Raw genomic sequence first — 25,096 nt, 5'->3', positions numbered from 1 at the left:
CCTCCGCTGTGGCCTGGAGCCACACTGACCTTTCCGTCAGTGATTTGGAAATGAGTCAGCGAGAATTACACTCCAGAGGAGTCACTACCCATTGCAACTCCAGGTAGAGCAAGATGTAAATAGGAAAACGCAGCTTGATTGATTCCAGTCATACGATGATGAGTCATATTATGGACCACAGGGAGAGAAGGTGCAGAGTCTTTCAGAGCTGTGCAATAAATAAACCACTGCAAAATCCAGTGGGGTTTTATACTGTTAATGTAGTCATGCATTTGCACTGATTGGCTAATTAATCTACCCATTCATTTATCCATCCAACAAATACTTCTTAAGTCTAACTATGTTCTATGTCATCCAGGCCAGTGACTCTGAAAGTGTGGGCCCCATATCAGTAGCATCAGCATCACCTGGGAATTGGTTAAAAAAAAAAATGCAGGATCTCGGGCCCACCCAGACAATCAGAAAGTGAGGAGGGGTCCAGCAATCTGTATTTTATCAAGACCTGCAGTTGAAAATGATAGAGGTAAATCACTGATCTAGGCAACTTTGATTCCAGAAAGACTTCCCTAATCATCCTCTTCTCCCCAGTCCTAATTGGATGCCTTGAAGGCAGGACCCCATTTCTCTAGATGACTTTTGAGTCACTAGTGCCTAGCATAAGAGTAAGCACATTCTATGCTCTTTAAAATATTTGTTAAATGGATTAATAAGCAAAGGTATAGAGCAGGGTGCCCCTGGTTTGATCCAGTCCAGTTTTATGATTTGTGGAAAAGCGACCTATAAGTAGAGTTGGAAGGATTTGGTCAAAATCTCAAAAAAAAGTCACACCAGGCACAGGAGGGTCCCCTGTATGACTCTAGTGCCAGTAAACAGAGGATATAGATGGCCTATTACTTATCCTTCCTTCCTTTTGGAGTTTGTCCCCATGACCTTGGCCTCCTTCTGAGAAAATCACCAAGTCGTAAAACCTCAGAATAAGTATCTTTGCCATAATTTACAATTATCTGAAGGGCTCCGACAGGGGACTGCTGGCCACCTGTCTGCTATCCATCTCCACTGATGCAGAGCAAAAGGTGATGTGTTTCATCTACGGCTACAGAAAATAATCTTAGAGAAGAAAAACCTTTTCAGCAATGGAAAGTAAAACAGGTTTTTTAGGAGCCTCTCATTCATTCATTCATTTACTCATTCGCTCAACCATATTTACTGAGCATTTACAATGAGCTAAGCATTCTGTAAAGTTCTGGCAATACATCAGTGAATGAGACAAATAATCACAAAAATTGATTAGTTACCATTGGACTAAGTGCTATGAAAGAAAATTATATAATTCTGTGAACTTTTATAATATGCGAACCTCCACTATTCCGGGAGGGTTAGGGAGTCCTGCCCTGGAAAGTAATAATCTGGGACATGAAGGGTGAGGAGAAATCAGTGAAATAAAAACCCCTTTCTTGGAAATATTATATGTTCTTATCAGGATGGTTCATCTGGCTTAGAAGGAAGGTATAGGCAAAAGAAAATGGGTGCCCAAGGTGAAGTCACTGGTAACTTCCCAGGGCACGTTGGCCCCTACCTAGTATTTAGATGTTCTGGTTGCAGCCGTCAGAGGGAGTATAAACTAAAGACAGGATGCAGGCCAAGGTTAGCTCATCTTCTGTTTGTTTATGAAGGAAAGCCTGGGCATAATGCCCATGTCAGATAATCAATGGCCATGTTCTTAAAAGACAGAGTGTGCTGTGAGAGACAAAGATGATTTGCTTTGACTTCCCATGTCAGCCAGTGCCTTGGTTATCGGAAGTGCCTGAGGACAAAGACATGAGCGTGGCGATGTGTTTTGGAAACGCAAAGCCTAGATTCTGCAGTGATGTTGCTTATTTACTTATTTCAGAGACAGAGAGAGGGAGTTAGCTGAGGGGAAACAATAACAAGGAAGAAAAGTCCAATTTTCACACATTGCTTATACAGACCAACCACAACGCATAAGGATTACAATCATTTATGCTCCAGAAAGCATGTGGTGTTGACCGGGAATAGGACCATCCCAGTGGGAGTGGAACAATCTTTATGCCAAATACAACTGAAACCTCTAGGCCCGTGGTCAGCCAACTGCGGCTCACAAGCCACATGCGGCTCCTTGGCCCCTTGAGTGTGGCTCTTCCACAAAATACTATGTGTGAGCGCGCACGTACAGTGCGATTGAAACTTCGTGGCCCATGTGCAGAAGTCGGTATTTTGTGGAAGAGCCACACTCAAGGGGCCAAAGAGCCGCATGTGGCTCATGATCCATGGTTTGCTGAGCCGCAGTTTGCCGACCACTGCCTAGGGCCCCAGTGATGGCAAACCTTTTGAGCTCAGCGTGTCAGCATTTTGAAAAACCCTAACTTAACTCTGGTGCCGTGTCACATATAGAAATTTTTTGATATTTGCAACCATAGTAAAACAAAGACTTATATTTTTGATATGTATTTTATATATTAAATGCCATTTAACAAAGAAAAATCAACCAAAAAAATGAGTTCACGTGTCACCTCTGACACGCATGTCATAGGTTCGCCGTCACTGGCCTAGGCCCTAGAACTCTGGGGCCAGCACCTCAGTTCAGCATTCAACATTCTGTGTGGTAGTTGGGGCCAAATGTTACTCAGTACACTCCGAGGCACTTCATACCTGCTACAACCGAGGCTGCCAATAGTGGGATCGTGTCCTGTTCACTAGCAACAGAATTCTTCAGGAAGCTCATCCCAACTCCGCAACTACACTTAGTGATAACTTCGCATGTGACCACTGCAGTGCGAACAAGGGAAGCGTTCTGTCAGGCAGCAGGCTGAAATGAATAGCTGAGAAACATTTTGCTTCTTGATGGAAGGATGATAGCTTTTTCCTCTGTGTCCTTTGTACCCAGAATAGTGGTTGACACTTTGGAGCCAGAGAGTTTGAGAAAGGAAGGCTTGGATGGAAGGTCTGGGAGGAAAGAAAGAAAGAAAGCAGGGAAGAAGTCTGATCTGACTTCTAGACGGGTGGTTTTCAACTCTGGTTACACACAAACATCTAGAGAGCTTTCTGTTTTAATTCTTACTGAATGTAACACACACAACCATTAGGTGCACCTTGATGGACACACCTCGGGACATGATTCGGCAGCTCAGAAACTCCTCCTCTACCCCTTCCTCATCATCACCTCCAGCAAAGGTAACCACTTTCTGGGCTTCCAACACTGGAGATGAGATTGGGCTGTTTTTGAAATTTATATAACTGGAGGAATCAGACATGTACTCTTTGGTGTCTGGCTTCTTTTACTCAATAAAATGCATGCAATTTCTCTATACTGTGTGTAGTATTAGTATGTTCATTCTAATCGTTTATACTGTTCCTCTGTGTAAATATAAAATTAATCCATTCTACTCTTGAGGGATAATTGGTTTCTTTTCTATTTTAGGCTATTCTGAATAGTGCTGCTGTCGACATTTTTGGACATGTCTTTTGGTGTACACAGGGGCATTTTTGTTGGGATATATTTCTGTTGTGAGTGGAATATCTAGGTCATAGTGTATGCATATATTCAACTTAGTAGATATTGCCAAACAGTTTTCTAAAGTGGTTCTGCCATTGTACATGGCCACTTGCCATGTGTAAGAATTCCAGTTGCTTTATACCCTCATCTTCATTTGATATTGTCTTTGTCATCTTTACCATTTTGGTAGGTATGTGGTCATATTGCTTTGTGGTTTAGAGTACATTTTCCTGATGATGAATTAAGTTGGGTACTTTTTTCTGTGCCTATTGATCATTTGTATAAAACACTCTCAAAGTTACTACTCTAGTCTTTTGCCCAATTTTCTGTTGACTTTTTTTGTCTTTATCTTCTCGATTTGTGGGAGTTCTTAATGCATTTTTGATATGTGTCTTTGTTGGATTTAAATATACCATGTGCATAAGTAGAAAGAAAAGAATATTCTAAAATTGCCAAGTCATATTGTACCCAGCTGAAAGGAAACATATGTCTAGGTTTTGCTTTTAAACTTTCTTAATGCTGTGTTTTGATGAGCAGAAGCTGTTAATTTTAAGATAGTCTGATATTTTATCTTTTTCTTATGGATAGTAATTTTAATGTTAATTCATAAAAGTTTTACCTACTCTATGGTCATAAATATAATTTATTACTTTTTCTTCTAAAAGTTTTATTATTCTTCATTTAGAAAACAACCCATTTGAGACTAGCATTTGTATACAGTGTAAAGTGGGGGTCAGATAGGTCTGTGTTGTTTTTCCATTTGGATTTCTAGCAGATCCAGCTTTATTTACCTTTCCCAGCTCATGGCAGTATTCCTCTGTCAGGTCAGGTGTGGGCCTGTTTCCGGACTTTCTCTTCTGTTCTACTTTCTCTGTGTGTACTGCTGCGCCGGTAGCACACTGGTTTAAACATTATAGGTTCATAATGGGTCTTGTTATTTGAAGATAATCTTGGTTATGCTTGGCTCTTTTTATTTCATGATAATTTTAGTATCAGCTTGCCAATTTCTACCAGAAACAATCTGCTGGAATTTTGATTAGGATTGCATTGAATATATAGATCAGTTTGGAAGACTTGGCAACTTTAGACTATTCTCTTCTTTCTACTTATGCACATGGCATATTTACTTGCTGTGTTTTGTATAATTTTCATAGTTTTCAATAGAAAGTAGTCTTGCATATATTTTGTTAGAATTATTCTTTGGTATTTGATCCATTTTGATGCTTTTAAAAATAGTACCTGAATGGCTTTTTTCCCCCCCCCTTTCTTTTTTGTTTAATCCTCACCCAAAGACATGTTTTTATTGATTTTAGGGAGAGGGAAAGATATATATAGAGAGACATCAATGTAAAAGAGAAACATCAATTAGCCTCCTCCAGACCAGAGATCGAACCCACAAGCTGGGTATGTTCCCTGGCTGGAAATAGAACCTGCCACCTATGAGTATATGGAGCAATGTTCCAACCAAGTGAGCCACACCAGCCAGAGCAACTCAATGGCGTTTTAAAAAGGTGGCCCACCCAGTGTAGCTCAGGGGTTGAGCATCGACTATGAACCCAGAGGTCAAGTTTCAATTTCAGGTCAGGGCACATGCCTGGGTTGCAGTCTTGATCCCCAGTACAGAGCAAGCAGGAGGCAGCTGATTGATGATTCTCTCTCATCATTGATGTTTCTAACTCTCTCTCCCCCTCCCTTCCTCTCTGAAATCAATAAAAACATATTTTTTAAAAATGCTAAGACATAGACCACATGGTCTAGAGTTGCTGATAGAATTCATCTGGGATGAGTCCCCGGCTCCAGTGTTCTAATATACAGCCAGGTTTGAGGACCTATGCTTGATCTAACTCTTTGCCTGCCTTAGGCAAATCAGTTACCCTTTGAGTCATTATTCCATTATTTAAAAATATGGAATAAGAATATCTGCTTCACCAATTCAAAAGTATTTTATATTTATAATTTGTTGCCAGATGTAAGAGTCAGAGGCTTAATAATTTGACCTCAATGTTTTTTTAAGGGTACGGTAAAGCCTTACTAACCTGAAGCTGATTTGATCACATTATCCTGGGGCCTAAGCACTCTAAAAAATGAAAATAGTAATCATCAAGACTGTTTAAGAAGGGAGGGTGTTGGAAGGGCTGGGTGACAAAGGTGAAGGGATTAAGCAAAAACAAACAAACATTTACTGATCTTTTTAATTAGGTTAAATCACCTTGTTATATGCTTTTGTAGCATCTTGTACCAATGGCTCTTTTGTAGCATTGATGATAGTGGTAAGTTCATACTTATTTATGTGATCTTTTGCTTAACATCTGTCTCCTCCAAAAGACTACATTTCCTAAGCAACAGGGAGCCATTTGTTTTCTTATTGTGGTATCTCTTACGCTTAGCATAGTGCCTAACACGTAATAGGGGCTCAAAATAGTGTTGACTGTGGAAATGAGTGAATGGACGTACATATAATTGAGTACACCTTGCCCATTCGTGCATCAGAAATGGTGGGCATGTCCCCTGGCAGTCCTAGTCAGCAGGGGGCTGATTTCTTCTCGCAGCCTTTTTTTTATTCCTTGAAGGTGTGCATCTCTTCGTGGGGATCTACACATGAGGAAAGGTTATGTAAACTGTCTTATCTTCCTCTGAGACATTTGTTACACGTAAAATAAAATGGCCTGTTCACAAGTCACAGCTCACTACTCAGGATTTTAAGGTGGGAACTAATTGAGAATAAAGCGAATTTTGTGTATGGAAGGGTAAGGAAACAGATCCTTTCCTGGCATATGCAATGTATTAAAAATAACTAGGAGGAGTGATAGTCTGATCGCTGTTTCTCTGTCTTTGGATCTGTCCCTGTTCATCAGTCTATGTTATTCTCTATATTCCGCAAATGGTGAGATCATGTGGTATTTATCTTTCTCTGACTGGCTAATTTCACTTAGCATAATGCTCTCCAGTTCCATCCATGCTGTTGCAAATGGCAAGAATTCCTTCTTTTTTACGGCAGTGTAGTTTTCCATTGTGTAGATGTACCACAGTTGTGTGTTTTCCTTACTGCATTTCTGTGAAATGTCCCCCCACCCCCACCCCCCATAGGCATATCCCTGGAGGCATCTCCCCACAGAAAGCAGATTAGTGACTGCCTGAGGCTAGGGCAGGAGGACCGGGAGGGGGCACTGGGAAAGGGAGGCGACTGTTAATGGTACGGGTTTAAAGTCCTACAATGGGCTCCTCTCTGAGGGGGCGTGGCTAGGCCCTGGGGGGCGTGGCTGGACTCTAGGGCGGACCCAGCCAGCTTAAAACCCTGCGGAGGGGTGGCAGCCCACTCTGCGGTGGCTGTTAAGCTTGGAGACATGGAGGAGTGCGCTTGCCTCTGCCGCGTGGGCTCTTCGCGGGGATGTCGGTGTCTTCAGGAGCGCCAGCGCCCAGCTGAGACGGCAGCGGCCGAGGGCAAGCCGGCCCCGGCAGAAAAGCACGTGGAGGCAGACGCGGCAGCGCGGTGCTCTGCGGGGAGTGGAGGCATCGCGAGCCCCATGCCGCCCCCGCACTGCTATCTGCAGGACCTGCCGGTGGAGATCCTGGTGGAGATCTTCGCCTGGCTCCCCGGCACCGACCTGCCCAGCCTGGCCCAGACCTGCACCAAATTCCACCGCGTCCTGCACGTCGACAGCATCTGGAGACGGCGCTGCCGGGAGGAGTATGGCGTTCCTGAAAACTTGCCGAACCAGGAGAGGAGGGGTATGTCTTATCGAGAAATCTATGCGAAGATGTTCCCATACAAACACATTTTGGGATTGTGGCTTCTAGATCATAGCTATAGAAGACTGCTGAATGTAGTGGTGGATGGCTTATGCATTACTGGTTCCACGTGCTGGCCCCACCTTACCACCGCCGTGGCTGGCCCAATGCAATTCACGCCCGCGTTTAGAATTCGCCTGACGGAGAGGAAATCAGCCGCGGTGGAGTACATGGACCACTTGTACAGCTTGTCCCACAGCTGCCACCTGCAGATTCAGAAGGACAGGTTCCGCATCCAGTGGATGAAGAGAGACCGCCAGAAGGACTCACCAACGCGGCTTAGGGGAGAACGCGGGCGGGTGCTGTTGGAGGAGGAGGACAGCCTGCCCGATTACTGCGTGACCTACCGCCGCGTCTACCTCCCGCCGCGCCACCCGGACGACCTCATCAGGCCAGGCCTCTTCCAAGGCACATACTATGACTTCCGCGTAACGATTGCCATGCTCAGCTTCCATGGGAAGTATGCCAGGGTCACGAGCATCATGGGAAACTTAATCTGGAAGTTAGAGATCCACCTCAGGCACCGCATCCAGCTGTCAGATGGCGAGATCTTCCGCAACTTCAACGAGCTCTGCCGCGTGGTCCAGGAGATTAACGACCAGGTGACCCTGGAGCAGCAGCAGCAGCAGCAGCAAGAAGACGGGACTGAGGAAAGCGAGGGCCATGCCTGGCAGAGCCCTGCCCAGCCCAGCGGCGGGGAGTCCGGGGCTGCAGCTTCGGAGGAGCAGCCTGTCCCGTTTGTTCTGCCTGCGGGCGTGCGCTCCGCTAACCAGAACTACCCCCGAACCTGCAGGATGTGTTTCTATGGCGTGGACACTTTTACTACTACCTTTCCTGACTTCATCTACTCCAGGCACTTCCCTGGAGTCTTCATCCTGTTCGATGAGAACCACTTCGGGTTCATCTGGCTGGCGGCGAAATACTTCTTCCTGTTCGGCAGAGTCCAGAACACCTTCCAGAATGTGGAGGCACCATCCCCGCAGGCCTTCCTGGAGATGCTCTCGAACATTCAGTCCGTACCCCCTGAGAGGCGCAGCTTCTAATCTATTCACTTTGAAGATTTGACCTTCTGACCAGGTTACCCACCTTTGTTTGTCTTTTTAATCCTCACCCGAGGATATTTTCCCTGTTGATGTTTAGAGAGAGTGGAGGAGAGAGGGAAAGACAAATAATCCATGTGAGAGAAACACATCAGTTGTTTGCCTCCTGCCCAATCCCGGACCAGGGCCAGGTTGGGTAGGGGCCAGCAACTGAGGTAGAAATAAACCTTAGACCAGTGGTCTCAACCTTCCTAATGCTGTGACCCTTTAATACAGTTCCTCATGTTGTGGTGACCCCCAATTTCCTTGTTACAAATTGAACATAATTAAAGCATAGTGATTAATCACAAAAACAATATGTAATTATATATGTGTTTTCCACTGGTCTTAGGCGACCCCTGTGAAAGGGTCGTTCGACCCCCAAAGGGGTCGCGACTCACAAGTTGAGAAACGCTGTCATAGACAGACAACAGCATGGTAATTTCCAGAGAGAAAGAGGAGTGGGGGAGGTAGAAGAGGGTAAAGGGGGGATCAATGGTGATGGAAGACTTGACTTGGGGTGGCAAACACACAGTACATGTAAGATGATGTATTATAAAATTGTACAGCTGAAAGCTATATAGTTTTATTAACCAATGTCACCCCAATAAATTAAATAAAAATTAAAAATTTAAATAAAAAATGACTGTTATTCTTCCCCTTACTCATAGGCGAACCCTTCACTGTTTCATTTAAAACCCATTGCTCTTGTGTTCAAGACAGTTCTAACAAGCTTAGTTATCTGGAGTCCCAGACTGCAACAGGACAGAACAGGCAAGAGGAATAGAATAGAATAAAAGGCATGATCACCAGAAACAAACCCATAGGTATTAGGCAGAAATGAATGGCAGAAACAGCAAAGAAGAGCAGGCTGAGCCTTTAGTGTTAAGTGCCGGAAAAAATGAGTCAGTAACACTGGAGAGTATTATTTTATTACTAGAGACCCGGTGCACAAAAATTTGTGCACTGGGGGGGGGGGGGTGCGCGGGAGGGGTCCCTCAGCCTGGCCTGTGCCCTCTCCCAGTCTGGGACTCCTTGGGAGATAACAACCTGCTGGCTTAGGCCTGCTCCCGGGTGGCAGAGGGCAGGCCCAATCCCTAGGTGCAGCCCCTGGTCGGGCTCAGAGCAGGGCCGATTGGGGAGTTGGGGTGCTGCCACCTGTCATGCACAGAGCAGGGCCCATCAGGGGGTTGAGGAGCTGCCCCCTGTCATGCACAGAGCAGGGCGGATCCGGAGGTTGAGATGCCACCTCCAGTCATGCTCAGGGTAGGGCCGATTGGGGGGTTGGGGCACCGCCCCCTGTCACACTCAAGGCAGGGTCGATGGGGAGGTTGTGGTGCCACCCCCTGTCACGCACAGAGCAGGGCCAATCCGGGGGTTGGGGTGCTGCCCCCTGTCACTCACAGAACAGGGCCCATCAGGGGGTTGAAGAGCTCCCCCCTGTCAGAGAGTAGGGCCGATAGGGGAGTTGGGGCACCGCCCCCTGTCACACACAGAGCAGGGAAGATCAGGGGGTTGGGGCGCTGCCCTCTATCACCCATAGAGCAGGGCTGATCAGGGGGTTGGGACGCCACCACTCTCACACTCAGGGCAGGGCCAATGGGGAGGTTATGGCTCTACCCCATCACACACAGAGCAGTGCCGGTGGGAGGGGTGGGGGTTGTGGCGCCGCCCTCTATCACCCACAGGGCACGGCCGATGGGGAGGTTATGGCTCTACCCTGTCACACACAGAGCAAGGCCCGTGGAGGAGGAGGGGGGTTGGGGCGCCGCACCCTGTCACACACAGAGCCGCAAGGCGATCAGAGGTTGGGGAGCTCCCCCGTATCAGGCACAGAGCAGGGCTGATCAGGAGGTTGGGGCACCTTCCCCTGTCACGAACAGAGCAGGGCAGATAGGGAGGTTGTGGACCCACCCCATGTCACACACAGAGCCACAGGGCGATCAGGGGGTTTGGGCGCTGCCCCCTGTCATGCTGATCCCAGTGCCGGGAGGCCTCGTGGCTCCGCTGATCCCAGTGCTGGGAGGCATATTACCCTTTTACTATATAGGATAGAGGCCTGGTGCATGGGTGTGGCTGGCTGGTTTGCCCTGAAGGGTGTCCTGGATCAGGGTGGGGGTCCCCACTGGGGTGCCTGGCCAGCCTGGGTGAGGGAATGATGGCTGTTTGCAGCTGGTCACACACCATTCAGGGTGGGGGTCCCCACTGGGGTGCCTGACCAGCTTGGGTGAGGGAATGATGGCTGTTTGCAGCTGGTCACACACCCTTCAGGGTTGGGGTCCCCACTGGAGTGCCTGGCCAGTCTGGGTGAGGGGCTGACGGCTGTTTTCAGGCTGGCGGGTGATGGAAGCTCCCAACCCCTCCTTTTTTTCTTTTTCTTTTTTAATTCTGGGCCAGCTTTAGCTCTGAGGCTCCAGCTCTTAGGCCTTCTCTGCTGAAAGTAGGTAATCGAAACAATGTATAACTCCAGCTCTGACTCCAGCTTTGAGATCCCAGCTCACTGAAAGCTGGTTTCTGGGGTTTTTCTTTTAGCGTCTATATTTGTTGCAATGTTTGAAACTGCAGGCTCAGAGGCCTGCAGCGGCCTGCGGGGAACGTTGGAGTCCTCTGTCACTAAAGCAAGCAAGCCTCATGTTAGTTTCAAGCTGCCTGGCTGCCGGTCGCCATCTTGGCTGACAGTTAATTTGCATATTGCCCTGATTACCCAATGGGAAGGGTAGTGGTAGTACACCAATGACCATGTTTCCCTTTTATTAGTGTAGATACACAGTCCTATAGCTACTATTCAGTATTTAAGCACAAAAATGCTATCTGCTTTTAAGATAGTGGAAAAAATGGTTAATATATTTTAAAGCATTTCCCCCCAAAAATGATTAAAGTAAAATTTTGGCATTTCTGCTATCTGGAAATACAATTGCATGGTGCTGCTCACCTCTTTGATAGATTAGACACATGGTCTAACAGATACCACCTCTCCATGGGTGGAGAGGTAAGCCCTTTCAAACCTCTCTTGGTTTATCTGCCTTGTGGGGAAATGCTTTAATTACCATCTGCACAGCTCTGTGTGTGAGGGCACATCTGAAGTCTTGAGGAGTGAATGTCCCAGATTTGACCCTTCCCTTTGTAATCTTATTTGTCATTCAGATGGTTCAGATCTAATGGTTTCAAACTTGCCCGATTCAAACATTTGATTCCCCTGCATTGTCTTCAAGAGCAAATTTAGAAGCAGAATATTTCCATGGGAAACTAAATTATTTCTCCCTTGAGTTGCATTTCGCCAATTCCTGCTTCAATACCTCTGTACCAAATCCTAAAATAGAATGATCGATTCTGCTTTTTATCTGTGAAATTAGACCCTGCGAAGCCATTATTCAGCACAAAGGAAGCCGGGGCACATGTTTACTCACACTGAGGCAAACCAGCCCCTGAGAAGGCACCCCAAACTTTTGAAGCAAAAACAGGGATCTGGGGAGCAGATGTTGCTTTCTGCCCACAAACAAGCAAATACATCAATAGGAACCAGGCCTCTGAGCATTTAACTGAACTCAACAAAAATGAATTCAGTCAACAAACATTTACTCAGGTTCCTGCTCTGTGTCGGCTGCTAGAATATCTGGTCTACCAAGTCATGGTTCTGACCTATAGGCCTATGAGAATGAGGCCCCAACAACTTACATACTGTGAAATTTTCCCAGTGTTAGTATTACAGGGAGATTTACTCAACACCGAAGCTGCCTATTTTCTGATAGAAAGATGCCTAATGCATTAGGAGAACTGAAGTCTGGTTTTTCAAAAGGTTTACTTATCGGTAATTTGGGATGGCAGTGACATATTGCTGAAGGCTCTTTGGTTCTGTGACTATGAACTTAGACTCTGGAGCAAGACTCCTGGGTTCAGGTCCAGCTCTCTACCACTTACTCGCTGAGAGATTGTGAGCACACTATCAAGCTTCTTTGGTTCTCAGCTTACTCATCTATAAAATGGGAATAACATTACTACCTTGCTAACAACTAACTTTAGTTTGTTACTAAAATTATTAGATGAGTAAATACGTAAAGCACTTAGACCAGGGGAGGGCAAACTTTTTGACTCGAGGGCCACAATGGGTTTTTAAACTGGACCGGAGGGCCGGAACAAAAGCATGGATGGAGTGTTTGTGTGAACTAATATAAATTCAAAGTAAACATCATTACATAAAAGGGTACGGTCTTTTTTTTTTTTTTTTTTTAGTTTTACTCATTTCAAATGGGCCGGATCCGGCCCACGGGCCGTAATTTGCCCATGGCTGACTTAGACAAATGCCTGGTTCTTAGTCTGCTGTTGTATCCAGTGGAAAGGGAATGGTGTAGTGATGGAAGTGATGCATCTCAGAGGTAGGAGGAGTATTTGATCTACAACCTTGTTTAGAATTTCTGGTGTTTGATGATAGAAAAAACAGACTGATTTTAGTCCAGTTTGCTATGGTTTTTATATTACCTAAAGATAGTGCACTCTCTATTGCCTGCATCTGGGACAAAGTGTTCCTACTCCCCACCCCAAACCCATCCACTGGATACCATAGTACCAATTGCTACACTTAAGGAACCCCCCTCCTGCCCTCCCCCCCCCCCCCACCCCCCGCTATTTCTTATCAAGATCCTTGGCATTTAAATTATAGGCTGGTGACAATGTACAAAAAGGATTTGCTTCAGTAACTGACAGTCTCTAGGTACAGTGCCAATTCCTTTACATGCCATGTTTCATTTCATCTTCACACTAATTTTATGAGGTAGATAACTAATAATCCCCATTTTATAGATGAAAAAACTATAGTTATATTGAGCAGTGTTTCTCAACCTTGGTACTACTGACATTTGAGGCTGGCTAATTCCTGGTCATTGTAAGTTATTTAGCAGCATCCCTGGCCTCTCTCCACTAGATGCCAGGTTGAGATAAACTGTCATCTGTGGAAACCAAATGTTCCCTGATGTGACCAATGCCCCCAAGTGTGTGTAAGGCAGAGTTAACCCCACTCCCCACCCTAGTTGAGAACCACTGCTAAAGAAGATAAGTGACCTGCTGGTGTTGAACCCCAGCACCCCACAGAGGACATGAAAAGACACTTCTCCAAAGAAGACATACAGACATATGAAAAGATGCTCAACATCACTAATCATCAGGGAAATGCAAATCAGAGCCACAACAGATATCACCTCACACCTGTTAGAATGTTCATTACCAAAAAAATCAGCAAACAATGACTGTTGATCAGGATGTGGAGAAAGGAGAACCCTTGTGCACTGTTGGTAGGAATTCTGATTGGTAAAAACACTATGGAAAACAGTATGAAGGTTCCTCCAAATTCTAAAAATAGAACTACTATGTGACCCAGCAATTTCACTTCTGGGTATTTATTCAAAGAAAATAAAAACACTAATTTGAAAAGAAAAAAAAAAAAAGAAGATAAGTGATTTCCCATCTTCTACCAGCTAGTAAGTGGTAGGATTGAGATATTAATTTGGGAGTCTTAACCATGATATACTATTACTGTCAAGCAGGATACCATGCACTGGTTACCAATCCTGCCGGAGGCCGGTCCCTCCTTGTTGCTTGACACAGTCACTGCAGGAAAAAAACATCTGCACAGCATATGTTTCAAGGGACCTGGCATACTGTTCTTAATATGTTTGCTCCCCTTCTTAATGCTATGAGGGCCACCTCCCCTAGAAAGGTTGTTTCCCCAGGTGGGGATTTTTCCCTGGAGTTAGGGATTAACAGGACCAAGGAAGGGAATAAATTAGTAAAACCCCTTAACTAAGTGCCAGGTGGGTAGTTAATCACCTTAACTATGAACAATCACGCTTAAGCTACTTAATCTTTACTTAGGATAATCTCCTTCAGTTACTTCCTTGTAGTTTAACAGAACAGTATAGTGACCTTGGAATAGCCCTTATAATGGAACACAGAGATTAACCTAGACAAGATTAAAATCAACACAACTAGAAAGAGACAGGATTTTTGGCAAAGGTCAGATAAGAAACTATGGAAATGAAATGAGGAACTGTAGAAGGTTACCCAAAACATACCATGATGTGATTATAGAGGCATGCTTATAGGATCAAATGGTACAAATACAGATGTAACAAGACAAAATAAAGAGAGAACCTGGCTATGCTGATCAACTGAACGCTGTCTCCATGTCATTCCTTCTTCGCAGACTCCATCCACACCTTTGGGAACCCCTGGACCCTCTGGGGCTGGACCCCAACACAATCCCAGAAAGGAATCTAAACACATCTGCCCATTGCATCTTGATTTTGGAGTCACCAAGGAAAATAGAATGCAGCTCAGCACTAGATAGAAGAGCAGTCTTCTTACCTAAGGAAGAGACAGAGCAAGAACAGCTTTGATAGTAGGTGTTGGTCCCCCAGGGCCTGTAGGGGAGGGTTGGGCTGGAGAAGAAGGGGCACTCCAGGTGGTCAACACAGGGCAATTTATGTGCATCCATCTCCTGCCACAGTGCAAGGAACCCTGTACCTCCCTGCAGAGGGCAGACATAGCAGTGGGGTTGGCCAGGTGCCATATGACGCACACATTCAGCAGAGACAAAAGAGCGCTCAAGATATTCCCACAGAAGGTCGGTCGTAAGCCAGCACAGACTACACGGGCTCTTTATCTCTTGGTAAGGAAGAGACCCAGGCCCAAGCCCATTCTTGTGCAGCCCAGTGAGGACTGAAAGACTGCACCCCGAGTCTGCCTTTCCCAGCAATTACATTCTTATCCAGTCCAACGGTTCTCCAAGTGTGGTCCCAAGTCCAGCAGCAGCAACATCACTTGGTAACTTGTTGGAAATGCAAAATCTTGGGCCCCACCTCAAATGTATTAAATTAGAAACTCTGAAGGTGGAACCAGCTCCCTGTGATTCTAGGTTAAAGTTTTATTATCAGTGGGGTGCCTTCTGCATCCCTGCCTGTTACTGGTGGAGGTGGAGTTCTTGGTGTGCCACAAGAAAAAGAATTTCCTGAGGCCCCCCAGGGAGGATGAGGTATTGTGGAAAGCTTTATTGATGATGTAAGATGAAGGGGGTTCCCTTCTAAGGTCCTGTCTTGCCATAGAAAAAAATCCAATCTTGTTTTCAGCAAGGCCAAGATCAAAGCCACTTCCCAGAGTGTCTGCTCCATATTAAAGCAGGGTCCAGTCCAGCATCCAACTAGGTTAGCTTGTATTCCCAGCTGCAGTCCATCACGTGTGGGATCCACATGGCCATGTGGCTGCTAAGGTCACATGGCAGGTTAGTGCATGGGCGAGTGCAGGCCCTGGAGCAAGTGAGAAACAGGAGCACAAGAGCAAGAAAGAGAGTACGAATTCTTTGTCTGAGATTTTAACTGGGAGCTTCACCAATTAAGCCTTCAGGATTTTGCACCCTTACATTGGCTCTGCCCTCCTGGCCAATGATCTTTGTTCCCCAGGCTAGACTGCAAGCTCCTTCCTTACATCACCCAACTTCACTGCCCATGTGCCCATCTCCCCCTTTGTTTTATCCCTCCCCCCAGTGATCTGCAGGGAATGGACCAGTGGTTCCCTGAGGAGCATGAAGTTGCAGCTTCCTGGTGAAGCTGCCCAGATGGCCATGCTTATAACGTCTGGTCTCCCCTTTGCTCTCTTCCTATTATTAATATCAACTAGCTAGTTAAAGCGGGAACAATTTGAGAACCACTGATGTAGTTCAATGGCTCTCATCCTAGGCCAGAGTCATTAGATGCTTCCGCCATTTTCTGGCTCACATTTCCTGGTACTAAACTTGTGTTAATTCATTGCTATTTGAAATGACCTATCATTTTCATCTATAGTGACCCTCACTTATACTTGTGGACAAAAAGGGGCCGCATATTAAGCCTGACAAGCTCAGGGGAGGCCTGCATGGCAGCTTTGCAAACTCAGAGACAAAAAATAATGACATAGGATGGCCTGAAACTAAAACTTTCTGACTAAAAGCCGTGCATGGTGGGTTGTATTTTTCCCTAAAAAAGGTCAACCTTCACCTTAACTAAGTCTGTCTGTTGTCTTTTTGCATCACCTGATAACATACCTTTGGATTATCAAAGTAATTCACCCTCCTACCTCAAAGCAAAACCACTGGCAACAGAGCAGAGACCACAATACCTTCATTGTTATGGTTTTCATGTTAATTGTTAACTGTTAGCTATTCTATACCCGCCTGTGTAAACGATGTGTCCATTCCTTCTACTTTTTATCCAATCCCAGAAAGTCCCTCCCTTCACTTTGCTTTCTCCCGCCTCCCTAACCTATCATCAATGGATTTCACATACCCCTTTTAGGATTCCCCCTTTGATTCTGATGTATAAAATAAGTGGCAAAACTGCCATTTTCTTGAGATTTTGCTTCCCAGCAACTCTTGTCATTTGGCTCATATAAATTCTTACAGATTTGGACATTTCTTATGTTGACAATTTCTTACCCTTTTTGTGCCTCAACTTTTTTCATCTTTAAGCCCGAAAGAAATGCTGGTGTTGGTAAAGAATGTATGACAGGGAGAGAGAGAGAGAGAGAGAGAGAGAGAGAGAGAGAGAGAGAGAGAGAGAATTCTGACCGAGAAAGTACAAGGTAAGCCTTCTTGCTCTGAAGTTTGTATTCTGCAACCGACTGAATTACAAAGCAGGTGGCCCAATCCATTTATCTCTGCCTGTATCAGATGCAGACACATTACAATGGAAGCTGTGCCACCCAGGAGGTGCAGAGGCAGCCTATACAAAACGCAAACCTCTTCTGTGTGCAGTCTGGCTAGAGTGAGACTGTTCTAGAACTCCGGGTAAGTGCTCCTAAAGGAATTTGAGGAGGCAGCAGTTGGCAGAGATGCCAGACTTCCCTCTCTAAAATATTGAGAGGGTCTTGCCTAAGCGACATGGGTAAGGTGTCCTATTTTTATCACTGGTCTGCTGCCTCCGGTCTTCTTTCTCAGAATGTCCATGGAGTGAGAAATGGGGCTGTTCTGCTTCATTGAAAACAAAGGAATGAAAGGAGGGCACTTTCATTGTATTCTTGAGAGAGACTAGAAAAAGAACAAAGAAAAAAGCAAGAGAACAAAGGCCTCTGGGGGTTCGCAGTGGTTTGTTCATTTCTTCTTTTAAATAGAAGGATGGCCTAAGCTAATTTGATTTCCAACAATAGAATAATCAACAGAAACTCCCTGGAAGCAGCTCCCACACTCCCAGGATGCTTGCTCAAATAGAACAATCTCAGCCTTCCCAGAAATTCAGTTTTAACAAATGCCTAAAAGTTATGATGGGGTCTGAGGACCAATCTCCAGAGCTGCTTCTCGATGGACATTTTTTCATTGTAGTTATTATACAGTCATATGGCACATAAGGACATTTCGGTCAATGAAGGACCACATATACAGGAGTGGTTTCATAAAATTGTAATGGAGCTGAAAAATTCCTATTGCCTAGTGACCACATAGCTGCTCTAACATCATAGTGAAAGGCACAACTCACCTGCTTGTGCTGATGCCGATGTAAACAAACCTACTGCATTATCGGCCATATGAAAGTACAGTATAGCATGTACCATTATGTGCAGTACATAGTACAAGATAATGACAATAAATGACTATGTTACTGGTTTATATATTTACTACTCTACCCTTTTTATTGTCATTTTAGAGTATGATCTTTCTACTTATAAAAAAATTAAAATTTGCTGAAAACCGGTATACTGTGTCATGCTGGCAGCAGCCTCATGCATCTCATGTTTACCTTGTCTCTTCATTGCATCATTTTCTCTTGTGCTTGATTTAATCACGTGTTGTTTTGGACAGCAGCACGCTGAATAGGCTTGTAGCCTAGAGCAATAGGCTCTACCTTATAGCCTAGGTGTGCAGTGGGCTATGCCATCTAGAAGCATGTAAGTGCCTCTATGATGTGCATGCAGTGAAATTGCCTATTGGCAATTTTCTCAGAGCATATCCCCATTCTTAAATGGCCATGACTGTATTGCATTGGCATTTTAAATGATTCACGACTTTCATCTGCATGACCCTGGATAAATTGTTTCCCTTCTTTGTGCCTCGGTTTTCTCATTTGTGAACTGGAGAGGGATACTGGGGTTGCTAAAAGAGCATATGACTTGGTGAGAGAGAATTGTGCTCTTGTTCTTTCTCCTTTATTAAGCGTGTTGATACTTTATGGCAGGAACTAGGTCTGAGTGCTGGCATGTAAGACATGTTCGTTGAATGAATGGATGGATGAATTCTTAGATGAATGAATGAACAAAGATGATGAGATGACAGAAGCCCCAGAAAACTTTTGACCCCTTGGCTTAAATAGCTTCTCAGAATTGGCAAATTGTATTAGAATCACCTCCTCACATATTTTACCAGCCCATCCTACCATAGTACTTTCTAGGTGGTGAGCTCAGTGAGATCAACACTATCTTCTACTTTCTTTATTTAAAAAATCTGTATTTTCATCATCATGGTGGTGGGAAATTCTTAATAGTATTAACGTGATAATATATTTATAGAAGTCAAAATCTCAAAGTTGAACTCCTGAGTTCTTCTTAGTCCACACATCCCAAGGTAGCCAATTATACCTTTCTTTTTCTTGCCAGTGGTGGCGGCAGGGGGAAGAGCATTGAGCAGGTGGTGCCAGGCTGGCCAAGGCGGGTGCCAGCGGGGCCCCCTGATCACCCTGCCAGTCACCCCACAGATTGGCCCTGATCACTGGCCAGGCCTAGGGCCCCTACCCATGCATAAATTTCATGCACAGGGCCTCTAGTTTTTTATAATGGCACAATTTAAAAGTATGTGTATACACTACTATCAGCAATAAAAAGGAGTTGACTATTGTTACACAAAACTTGGATGCATTTTTAAAGTTGCTAAGTTTAAAAAGCCCATCTCAAAAGGTTATACTGTATAATATGTATGGATATATGTAGTATTCCTAAGATGACGAAGTTATAGAAATGGAGAACATATTAATGGTTATGAGGGATTAGAATAGATCAGGAAGGAAAGGGGGCAGCTTTGGCTGTAAAAGCATAGCATGAGGGACATTTATGATGAAACTGTTCTTACCTTGTCTGGTAGTAGTTATAGGAATCTACATTTACAATAGAATTGCTTAGAAGTAAACACATACACACATACATGCATAGAAGAGTTTATGTAAAACTGGTGAGATTTAAATCAGGTCTATAGACTCTACCAAGGGCAATTTCTTGGTTGTAATAATTTACTATATTTCAGCAATTTTCAACTAGTGTGCTGCAAGAATTTTTAAAACATTTAATATCTGACTATTAGGTCAGGGGCACTGACCTTTTTTCCCTTAGATCGTCAAATAAAAAAATGACAACAGCCAACACAATAATAGCTATCTGGTGTCAATGAATCAAAATCATAGGGTTGTTGTTTTTTTGTCAGTTTAGCAAAACATATATTTTTTGGTGTGCTGCAGAAATTGAGTAATTAGTATGTGTGCCATGAGATAAAAAATGTTGAAAACTTTTTTAAGTATATATTCTGTATGTATTTCTGTATGTATGTATTACATGCATGCACACAGAATAAATCTCTATTTATTCACCCATCTTAAGAAAGTAGAACGTTGTCATACTATTGGTCATCCTGAAGCCCTCTTTCTGATGCCAATTTCCCTTCCTCACCTCCCAGAGCAACCACTATCCTGAATCTTGCATTTATCATACCTTTGCCTTTTTTCTTTTTTTAAATAATTTCACTTTGTAAACTGGATTAACAAAAAACCCTTTGACTCTCCTCCAGGGGAATACAGGGAATTGGATCAGTTATCTTCAGAATCATCATGGCTATGCCATGTTAGTGGCTTTTAGAATTTTTCTCGGCTGACCCGGGTTCCCTTTCAGAACCTGCTTCATTCTGCTGGTTTGCAGTGAAAATGGTGTAAAATGGTGTAATTTCCCCCGTTTCCGAGAAGCCATTTGAAAGATGATGCTGGCTGCCACTTGAAATTTTCTTTATTGGTCCTGAATAATAGATCCCCCCCAAGTTCATCTCACTGGAAGATTTGAAGGGAATCTTATTATTTTGGAGAGTCACTGAGAACCTAGGCAACACGTCATGTGGTTTATGTAAATGCTAAATTGCAATCGTTATCAAGCTATCACCGGCTAGCCAGTACACATGCTGATGTGGTAGGTGGTTTTCCTTCAATACCAGCCTTTTCCTTTCCTGTGAAGACATGCATTACCGGAGCTAAGGCTGCACTGGTGGTTAATGATGTAACAGCAGCATAAAGAGCACTCCTCACTTTTGCTAAGCACTTCACACATTTTGAGTCTCTAATCCTCACAACCATCCTGTGGGGAAACTGAGGCATGAGGGGTTAGAGAATCTCTTCAAGGTTAGGGGCAGAGCTAGGATTTAACCCCAGGCAGACCCTGCTCACAATAACCATAGTCAACTGTCTGTACAGAGACATACATATTTGTGTGGTTAATGTGAAGGCATATTTCAAAAGAGACTGTGGAAAAGGCCAGTGTAAATGGTTCAAAATCTGGACTATATTTTTTAAGACACATGGCTTTGTAATTCTCTAGTTCTGTAAGCTCACTCTCTAGGTAGTAGGTATACTTATGGAGATAAAACATGAAGTGTTGCTAATGAAGATTGTTTTCTCAAATGTTACTGGTAGACTCTGGCTATATGTTAGCTTTTAGGTTTCATCAGGCAAAAAAAAAAAAAAAAAAAAAAATCACATAAAAAATGATCCTTAAAATGCCCAGGGGAAATCTTCAATGAAAGTGTATGAGAAGCAATGGTGGTCAGGCATCTCTATTGTTAATATCCTCCTAGCACCCCTAGTACCTCCCCACGCCATAAGCATAGCTCAGCCCGGGTTAAGAGTTGACACTGCATCCGTTAACTGTGCTTTTCACACAGAGATGCTTGAATTACCAGAATCAGAGTCATCTAAGGCTCTGGTTTAAAAATACAGTCACGAGCTTCCTGAGTCAGAATCTCTTATGGACACACACACGTTTGAGGATCGCTCTTATAAAATAAGCTCCAAGGCAGTGTGGGGAGAAACAGTCCCTGCTGCGGGCAGGGTGCAGAGTAATTATAATAAAGACATTTTCTTCATTTCTGCTGAGATTGACTGTCTTCTAAACATTGGCCTTGCATTTCTTCACTTGTAATGCTTGCTATTTCCTTAGACCAGGTTCTATTAGTTTGTCTTTTTCTCACCAATTGAACGGTATTATACATTCTGTCTTCACTCAGCCTCTGCTAGATCTTAACTGAGCATGTACTATGGTGCCAGGATTGTTCCAGGTGCTAGGAATACAATACAGTAAAAAGCAACAAGGTTGCTGTTCTCATGAGTGTCTGTTCTATAGATATGTGGGAAACCGACAATCCTGTGCACAATGAATACTATATTAGATGTTGATGAGTACTGTGATGAAAATTACCTCAACATAATGAGATAGGAAGGAAGTAGTACAAGAGGGAAAAGTTGAGTGCTGAAGTCAGCTTCAATAGGTTGCAAGAGATATTGTTGAATTTCAGAATTTTTCAAGCTGGTTTTTTAACACAACCTTTATTAAAATAAAAATTATAAAAACTTAAAATTAAATAAATTGTATTGAAGACAAAAGTAAGGAGTAGTCAAAACCTAGTTTCTTAATTACTTAACTGCACACATCTATTGTCCCTGTGGGTCTGAGTCCCTCTTCCCAACTCCCCTTTAGCAATGCCCATTGGCAGCCCCAGGGCAGGTCATGGAGGGAGCATGTCCACCACAAAAACTGGCAAGTGCTACAAATCAGGGCTTGGTGTATTGTCTTCTTGATTGTCTAAACTTGAGGAAGTTCTATAAAGAATACTGCTGAAACCGGTTTGGCTCAGTGGCTTGCGGACTGGAAGGTCCCGGGTTCGATTCCGGTCAAGGGCATGTACCTGGGTTGCGGGCACATCCCCAGTGGGAGATCTGCAGGAGGCAGCTGATCGATGTTTCTCTCTCATCGATGTTTCTAACTCTCTATCTCTCTCCCTTCCTCTCTGTAAAAAATCAATAAAATATATTTTTAAAAAAAGAATACTAATAATGCCAATGAACCTTAAAAGTATCATATCAATATCTGTTACATTGTGATTAGCACAAAAAATTTGAAAGAATATTCTTTCAGTATTTGAAAACTGCATCCAGTTCAGCATTTCCTCTGGGTCAGACCATCAGTGTTTTCTCCACAATCTCAAGCACAGAATCCTCAAAGTTTGGAATCCTCTGGGTGACTTTAAAGCAGAAATAAAACACCTGGTGAGAATGCTGATCAGGTGCAGCTGGGCCCCTCTCCATTTCGCTGCTGTGCCTTCCTGGCCAGGCTTCTGGTCCCATTACGGCTTATGAGGCTGCCTCCGACAGAGTTCAGCAGTGACACCAGCAGTGTCTTGGACTGTTTCCCATTCCTGCTGTCAGTCAAGTTTCCTCCACATCGAGACTACCAGTCATCAAGTGCCTCCTGGAGATGGCTGTGATTGACTGTCTATAGACATGCATATCCTGGCCAAATATATTGATTGATTGATACCTGGCTCCCACTCACATTCCACTATCAATTTTCCCCCCTCCTGTTCTCAAGTGTATCTTTCAATAAAGATTTTTTAAACTCTATGCCCAACTATGCTATAAAACAGGAAGTATTTAAGGACATGTGCACCATGGTTTATTCAGATTGAGTTGTTGAGACAAGCTATGTTGGTGTAAAAGTTCAAGGTCATTTGAATGACAGGATTTCATAGGCGCTATTAGAATTTTGGTTCAGAAAATGGTGTCAATGTGAAATTAAACAATCAGGAATGATCTAAATATGAATTTGATTAAAATCAGAGTGTCAACCTGAATTTGCCTGCATTAACAGGACAGAAGAATATAGGAAAGATATTCCAGGAAGAGAAAATGCCATGAGTGGGAGTATGGTGTGTGCCAACACACACCTGTGTGCCTGAATGTGCTGGAGAGGGGCTTGGGGAAAGGGAAGCTGGGAATGGGTCATGCCTTTGACTATCATTCTGTCCTTACTTCTCATCTTGCCTTTCTGTTTCCTCAAGGCATCAAATTAGGGGAATTATTGTTGGAATTTACCTCTCAGAAGTGGTGAAAAAACACACAAATTTTCCTAAAGGGTAGAGACACATTCTCCTTTATTTCATCTCATCTGTGGCACCAAGGGCTTAGAATTTGAGGACAGATTCTGATCAGGTCCTTTTGCTTCTGAGCTTTGTGACTTCATGCATGTAGGGGTTTTTTAGCCTCTTTGAATTTCATTTAATTCATTTGTAAACAAAGGTTCTTAAGACTTTCCTTGCAGAGTTGGAAGGATTGAATGAATTCATGTAGTGTCGGTGTCTGACAGTGGCCACGGTGTTAATTTTTCTATAGCGGTTGTTCCTATGAGATTTATTTATGTATGAATTTTTTACTGGAGGCCATTTTTCTCCGTGACCTCTCGGTTCAGCTTCTTTCTTCCAAGTCTTACTTATCTTTGTTTCATTGGCAGAGAGTCTGTTACATACATGATAAGTGGTCAATTGAAACTTGATGAATAAATGAATGGATGGATGAATGGATGAATGAAGCAAGGACTGCTCTGAACGCTTGCTTCAGGAGAAGATCTGAGAAAAGGTTATGTGTTACTCTGCTTCCATTGGGTTCCAGTTACCCTCTGGCTTTTGTTAACTGAGCTCACAGCAGGCCTTGATCACTATTCCAGCTCTAATGTTTTAAGAATGGCTTCCGGAATCTGGGCTGGGAGAAAATAACAGAACTTGGCTTTGAGTGTCATGAACAGAGGAGCTCTGAACACTCTTCTAATAGTATTTTATGACATTTTTTTTCTCCCACCATGTACTGTTTCCTGCATCCTTGCTGCTAGGTATTGATTGAAAGTGACTAAAAAGGGAAAAATGAAATCACCCTGGGTTGTGTTTCCTATAGAGCATGAGACAGAGCAGTGGGAGGGGAAGAAGGGAAGCAGATATGGAATATGATTTGGATTTCAGAGAAAAGAAGGGAGAATAAACAGGGGGAAAAAAGATTATAGTAGCCAGGAAGAAGGAGAAACACCTGGAAAATGTTCCTTTTTCAATTCTTAGAATCTAAGGCCCCTAAGGGAGGTTCTGAACTCTTTTTGAATATTAGGAGGAGACCTAATTTTATTTTACATCTTCTTTATCCATTCATCCCTTAATGGACACTTAGGTTGTTTCCATTTCTTAGCTATCTACACTAATAAAAGGGTAATATGCTAATTAGACCAGATTAACCAGACATCTTCCAGACAAAGCCATGGTGGTGGGAGCCAAGGCAGAGGCAGTTAGGGGCAATCAGGCTGGCAGGGGAGCAAGCAGTTAGGGGCGAGATTAGGCTGGCGTGGGAGAGCAAGCAATTACGGGGCAATCAGGCTGGCAGGGGAGGGCAGTTGGGGGCGATCAGTCAGGCAGGGGAGGGCAGTTAGGCAGCTATCAGGCAGGCAGGCAGGGGGGATTAGGGGCATTCAGGCAGGCGAGCAGTTAGGAGCCAGTGATCCCAGATTGGGAGAGCATGCAGGCCAGGCTGAGGGACACACCCTCCCCCATTCATGAATTTCATGTACCAGGCCACTAGTTGTAAATAATACTACAATGAACATAGGGATGCATATACCTTTTTAAATTAATGTTTCTGTATTA

The 25,096-nt window shown here is 44.0% G+C and overlaps 1 protein-coding gene across 1 annotated transcript; it reads left to right on the top strand.

The window, feature by feature from the left end:
* Window positions 1-6,858: 6,858 nt before the first annotated feature.
* LOC132215359 (F-box only protein 31-like) lies at window positions 6,859-15,975 on the top strand. The gene is made up of 3 exons (XM_059663421.1): window positions 6,859-7,004; window positions 7,128-7,934; window positions 15,915-15,975. The coding sequence occupies exons 1-3, from the start codon at window positions 6,859-6,861 to the stop codon at window positions 15,973-15,975; spliced, it is 1,014 nt and encodes a 337-aa protein (XP_059519404.1).
* The last annotated feature ends 9,121 nt before the right edge of the window (window positions 15,976-25,096 follow it).

The sequence above is a fragment of the Myotis daubentonii genome, chromosome 14, assembly GCF_963259705.1.
Source record: "Myotis daubentonii chromosome 14, mMyoDau2.1, whole genome shotgun sequence".
NCBI classification, from domain to species: Eukaryota; Metazoa; Chordata; class Mammalia; order Chiroptera; family Vespertilionidae; genus Myotis; species Myotis daubentonii.
This window is presented reverse-complemented; position numbering and strand designations above follow the sequence as displayed.